Below are 6,365 nucleotides of genomic sequence, written 5' to 3'. Positions count from 1 at the left end.
TCTGTCCTGCACCAAGTTCAACTCGATTAAATGGAAGTTTCTAGAGAAAGATAGAACAGCAACATTAAAAAAATACTGATGGGGAATTATTATTTATATTATTGTTATGCTGAAAAATGAGTGGCGACTGGAAAGAGAAAAACAGTAGTAGGAAAGCAGAGAGAAAAATAAGACATACATCGGAAGCATTGGAAAAAAATTGTACAAAATGGGAAGAAAAAGATGCGGAACGACGACGGGGAAACCCGAGAGGAAGCGGCGAAAAATCAGAAGCAAGAAAAATTCAGAATTTATTATGTTATCACTTGAGCAGGAATCTTTCCGTGAACGTCGTCCTTCGCTGGGTTTCCCTCTAGTGGATCGGGCACGCCGGCGTCCTCCTTCAGCTGATCGATCAGCTCGCGTGCCGGTTTGAACACTTTGCCAGGCCGGAATGTCAGTTTTCGGGAGATGAGACCCATCTGAAAAAAAGATAAATTTGAATTTCAGGCATCTCGAAAGATCTTTTTTATCGCAAAATTTGCTACCGCTTCCGACCGCTACGCCGACACGCGACGCGTTCAAACTAGGCTTGATGGCAAGCTGCATCTGCCAACTTACATCACTGATCGGATAGATGATATGCATGTGAAGGTGATGAACGGAGAGCAGTGGTGGCAGGTGGAATCCGATGCGAAGCATGTCTTCGACAGTGTCCGCCTCGCCCTCCTTCTTCAGCTGCTCGCGAAGCAGCTCTCGTCCTGTTCTCTCCATTTCTTCCACTGAAAAATTCAAAATCCACGTGGCAAAAACCTAAAACCCACGAAGCGGCACATCGGCGACTGTAAGATCGGTCGGTTTCGAAATATGCTGCTTGCTGAGAACCAGGAAGTGATGCTTGGCTTTTGGCTTGATGTCGTTGATGACAACGACCTAAAAAATGTAGAATTTGAAAAATAGTTTTTTTAGCGAAAAAAATTCGCCTCACCATATTCTTTTCCTTCAACTGCAACTCCTTCTTATTCTTGACAATATCGCAGAACTTGCAACCGTTCACTGTTGTGAGCATTGAAGTCATCCTGAAGAAAAATCAAAATTTAGCGCGAATTCGAATTTTTCGGGTGAAACCAAAAATTGAGCCAGAAGAGTGCGAAAACAGAGAATACGAATAGAAGAATGTAGGCGGCGACGTCGACAACAATGAACGTCATAACGATGAGTGAGAGACAATGGAATGATAAGAGAATTGGGAAAATTGGTGTTATCGGAAAAAATGTATCTTTAGAGAATAGACACTTTCATTGCGTAGTTACGAAACGAACTGACCACAAATTAAATTTTTTCCGAATTTTTTTTCGATTTTCACTGCAAAATAAATCCGGAAAAAAAATTAGGTTACGGTAGTTGTCGTTGTGGGACCTTCCGAGCAAATAGCGAATAATGGCGAATAAAATTGCTCCGTTATTTAGTCTTTAGTTTTTTGAAACTCTGAACATTTGTCACCTTCCGAACAATACGCGTCTCTGTGTTTTTTCTGTTTACCGAACAGGTTAGAATGCGAAAAAAGGGAATCGGGTTGTGGGTGCGAATTCAATAGAAACAAGGAAGTAGCTTGAATAGATTTTAAATATTTTCAGAAACGATTTTTCTGGGATTTTGAGCGAAAAAATCGGTTTATTTAGCGAAAAAAAAAATGCAAAATTACTGTATTTAAAGAGGGAATCCGACCAAAAATTTTTTTGTATTAAAATGTTTCAAAAGTTATCTATTTTTCGAATATTATTGCGAAAAAATTCGAAAGAAATCCGAAATCCCCGAAAAACGCCGTTGAAAATGAAAAAAATTCAAAAAAGGTGCCGCCGAGGGACGAGGATTTGAATTCCCGCGCAATGAGAAACCTAGGCCACGGCGCCTGATAGCATTATTTTCAAGTGGCCGACAGTGTTTTTTAACGTTTTTTACCTGTCGGAGATAAAATCGAAAAAAATCCGGAAAAATGGTCCGGTAAGAAAGTCGCGCCGCACGCGTGGCCTAGGTTTCTCACTGAAAATCCTCGTCCCTCGGCGGTACCTTTTTTTGAATTTTCTCCTTTTCAACGGCGTTTTTCGGGGATTTCGGATTTTTGAAAAAAATTTTCGCAATAATATTAGGAAAATAGATAACTTTTGACACATTTTAATGCAATAAAAAATTTGACCGGGGTCCCCCTTTAACCGATTTTTCGTAGTTTTCGCTGTCTTTTTTGGTCCAAAAAGAACCTATTTATCGAAAAATATATCGAAGCTTGAAAACCGGAAACCTTATGACAACTTCCGATGAAAAAAAGGAGTAAGAAAAGGGTTGTTAGTTCAGTCAAAGTGTACGAAAAATTCCGCCAAGTTAAAAAAGAATACGAAACGAGTTTCGGGCAAAGTTCGTTCTTTTCGGAAATACCTGTCATTTAGACAACAGGACACACTGGTTTAAATTTGAAATTTTCAATTGTTCATTTAGAATTCTAGAATTTTTCGGGTCTAAAAAGTAGTTGAGGAAAAAAAAGAAAAATTTTCTGGGGGATGAAAACGGACGGAGATTAAAATGGAGACGAAAAAAGGAGGGGAGAGTAGTAAACAGGAGAGAGGCGCAGCGTCCAAATAGAAATGAGAAGAACGGGTGCGAGAAGGAGAGAGAGAGAGAGAGAGAAAAGAAGGACAAAACAATTTGTGATGAGATAGAAACACACTGCAGACAAAACAACGACTTCTCTCTCTCTCTCTCTCTCTCTCTCTCTCTCTCTCTCTCTCTCTCTCTCATGTGACACATATGATGATTGTGATGCATGGTCTCTTATCCGAGAGACCATGATAGGGAGCAGTTTTTAAAGTCAGATGGGTACTCTGTGTTGTTGTGGCCCAACTTGTTTGCGTTTATATTCTTGTCACGTTTGGAACCTAAAATAGAGTTGGGAAAGAAGGAATTTCGGGAAAATGTGAAGTCTCAATTTTCAGGTATTGAAAGTTTTTTTTTAAATACAGGTTCAAACATGGACAATCACTGGATATCCACAAAATAACAATGAATGATGCCACCTGAAAATCCAGAATGCATACCGTAACTTTGAGTCAATTTTTCTCGATTCCTAGAAAAGATATCAAAAAGTGATCAACTGATAAAATTTTGGTGATATTATGATAAACATTTTATCAGTTGAAAGATTTTTGATATCACTTACAGGGAGTGAGATTATTGAGCTCGAAGTGCACGCATAGAGCGCCACACAATACTGCACTCTGAGATCAATTACCTCGGTTCCTATAAGAGCTATCAAAGTTTTGTCAACTAATGAAATGTTGCTGATAATATGATAAGCATTTTATCAGTTGACAAAATTTAGATATTTCTATTAAGAGCCGAGGCTCAAAGTTGGCTCAAATTGGCTCAAAGTTGACGGTTGGGACATTCTGTTACAATGTTTACGGTAGCTTGTCACATGAAATTTCAGCCGTTTATATGGATCTACATGGAGCTTTCTATAAACCTGAAAACTTTTTTCAGCTATCGATTTTCAGCCTTCCCAGGATTTCTGATCTACTTTGGAGGAAGTGTTTCCGATCTATTGAAATACAACGTCAGAAAAAAAAAACAACAAAATCTTTAAAAACACTTTTGGGAAGGAACAGAAAAACTGTAGAATCACAATATAAAAACGAAGATGTATAACAGCTTCCTGGATTCTAAAAAGCACGTATCCTCTCCTTGGATACCGAAAATTACGGTGTTTTGTTCTCTTTTTTCTCCCTGGACTCTTTTGAATTTTAAAGAGAAACCTGGATTTAAGAGTCATTCAATTTGGAGTCTAATTATCTCAATATCTATGAGAGATATCAAACGTCTGTTAACTACAAATTATTTGTCATAAAATTATCAGTATTTTATCAGTTGACAAAATTTAGATATTTTTCAAGGGAACCGAAATAATTGAACTGAAAGAATTACTGTAAACACCCCTCATCATCACTTTCGAATTTGAGCTCAATTCTTTTTTTCATTCTCAGGTTCTTTTTACAGATATCAAAATTTTGTTAACTGATAAAATTTTAGTGATATTATGACCAACATTTTGTCAGTTGACCACTTTTTGATACCTTTTACAGTAACCAAGATAAATCGGCTGAAAGTTGAAAGCTAGGGGTGTAACTCTATTAGAGGGATTACGGTAAGGGGCGTGGCCTATATTCAATACTTACCTTTTTTTCGTCGAGATCTTTTTGAATAGAATTGATGTCTGAACTTTCAAAAATCAACCAAATTTCCATATTGGTCTTCCATATTTCCATAACCAAATTTCCATATCCATTTCCACATTGTATTCCTATGTGTTGAATTTCAAAGAAACCGAAAACTATGATGTCGATCAGCTTGACTTCTTGATCTTCTTTTTTTTTCAAACTGAAATTTCAATGCAACAATAGAAAGTTCTAATTCTTAAAAAGCCCAGATTTCCAAGACTTCCTCCTCTTTCCCAAAAAATTATTTTTCCCAAAAAAACCATTTCAGATCTCCCCAATGAATAAATGGCCATATCTGATCATTGCCTATGTCGCTGTGGTGTTACTGGTATTTGATAGACTTCAATTCGCACCCATTTTCTCTACTACGATCTTGAAAGATCCTGTTGATGGCCTTGAAGAAGTTGATAGGACAAATTCATCTTACCTAATAGCCGGAAAAGATAGATTCCAATGGTACAAGGAGCAGTTATTCAATAGGACGAAGTTAACAGAGGTGAGTCGTGCCCAATTATCTTGGTTACTGTAAGAGATAGCAGTAGTCTGTCAACTAATAAAACATTGCTGATAATATGATAAACATTTTATCAGTTTACAAAATTTCGAAATCTCTTATAGCAACCGAGATAATTGAGCCCCGAATGATGGTCTTCTATTAGAACGGTTACGGTAGCTCCTAAATTCTTAATTTCAGTTAAAAAATGCTCCGAACATCAGCCTCTTGTATGCTTATGAGTTTGAACATGAAATCACTGTTACAGTAACCTCATGGGAGCGTCTTGGGTGAGTCTTTGCTTCAATAGAAGCCCACAAACAGGTTATCCAATTACCGTATTTGCTCTAATATAATAGAAGCCCACCCAATGCGAGCACTTCGAGCTCAGATATCTCGGTTCCAATTAGAGGAATCCAAAACCTGCCAACTGATAAAACATTAGTGATATTATGATGAACAATTTCCCAGTTGAACATTTTTTTTTTGAAGGAACCGAGATAATTGAGCTGAAAGTGCGCGGATCGGATTCTATTAGAATACAACAATCTCATAAATCCAAAAATTCCAGCTACCGCCTCTTCTGTCGTTATTTAGACGAGAACGACAAAGAAATTGGAGAGCCATTTGAAAGTTTCACATATCCAGAGTACATTGTAAACTGTCAAAAAAGAGAGGGTACCCGGAAAATTGGTTTGAGTGTCAATGAAACGGAAATCATGTTTGAAACAATTCCAATAATGGATAGGATGCTGAAAAGTGAGTTGTAGCTTTAAAGGGAGTTGCGGTATGCATTTTGAGCGCATTGCTTGCGTCACCGTAGCTCAGCCGGTAGAAGTGCGGCACCTCCAACAGTGGGCCCACAAGTTCGACTCCTCAAGGGGTGTGTATTCATGTCCCCATCTTTAAAAGGAGGTTTCAGAACCGAAATATGAGGTGTCCATGTGTGTGGCATCGATTTATGGGTTTGAACCAAAATGGTTGATGTTCATTGAGATGATTGAGCACTTCAAAATGCAGGTTTGTGAAATTTCTGATTACCGTATTTCCTCAACCTGAAATCCACTGTTAAAGGAGGACAGACAGCAAAAATTTTGGGGGACAGTTTGGGTGACGAAATCGCACCGTGCTTTTGTAGGCCATCGGTCGACAGGCGCTTTCGCGGCCCCGTAGCTCAGCCGGTAGCGGCGCTGTACCCTTGAGCTGTCCTGCATGAGTTCAACTCCTCATGGGGGTTCTCTAGGCAAAATATCAGGAAAACTTTTTTTTGGTGTCTGGCCTCCTTTAAAGGTGGTGTACGGTGAAATTTTTTATTGCATCAAAATGTGCAGAACTGCATGTAAATTGACTTAAAAATAAAGAGAAAATTCAAAAAAAAATTCCTTCATCGAGAAAACGCATCGAAAACTACGCTGAAAGCCCTTAGGGACGAGGTTTTTTTCTAGGCCGCCAGATGAGTAAAAGCGCGCAAATTCAAACTTTTAAAATTTTTTCGCTCGTTTTCACTTTTTTCGGTTTTTTCAAGAGTTTTCTAGGTTTTTGTCAATTTTTCTTCCAGATACATCGAAAAATTGAAAAAAAAACAGTGAAAACGAGCGAAGCAAATTTAAAAGTTTGAATTCGCG

The 6,365-nt window shown here is 38.2% G+C and overlaps 2 protein-coding genes across 2 annotated transcripts in view; one reads left to right on the top strand and one right to left on the bottom strand.

Annotated features, from left to right (window-relative positions):
- Positions 1-293: 293 nt before the first annotated feature.
- On the bottom strand, positions 294-1,057 carry Cbr-hint-3 (the record flags this gene model as incomplete). The annotated part of the gene is made up of 4 exons (XM_002635547.1): positions 294-461; positions 601-761; positions 804-912; positions 968-1,057. 4 exons carry the CDS (start codon positions 1,055-1,057, stop codon positions 294-296), a joined length of 528 nt encoding a protein of 175 aa, XP_002635593.1.
- Positions 1,058-4,524: 3,467 nt separating this feature from the next.
- CBG20580 overlaps positions 4,525-6,365 on the top strand; it is a gene marked incomplete at both ends in the record, with an annotated part of 4,446 nt that continues 2,605 nt past the window's right edge. Inside the window, 4 exons of the mRNA XM_002635546.2 lie at positions 4,525-4,743; positions 4,942-5,030; positions 5,312-5,499; positions 5,663-5,760. Coding sequence (XP_002635592.2) covers positions 4,525-4,743; positions 4,942-5,030; positions 5,312-5,499; positions 5,663-5,760 — 594 coding nt within the window. The remainder of the gene's footprint in view (positions 4,744-4,941; positions 5,031-5,311; positions 5,500-5,662; positions 5,761-6,365) is intronic.

This window comes from Caenorhabditis briggsae, assembly GCF_000004555.2.
Source record: "Caenorhabditis briggsae complete genome, chrV, whole genome shotgun sequence".
NCBI lineage: Eukaryota > Metazoa > Nematoda > Chromadorea > Rhabditida > Rhabditidae > Caenorhabditis > Caenorhabditis briggsae.
The sequence above is the reverse complement of the archived record's forward strand: the minus strand, read 5'-3'. Positions and strand labels throughout refer to the sequence as shown.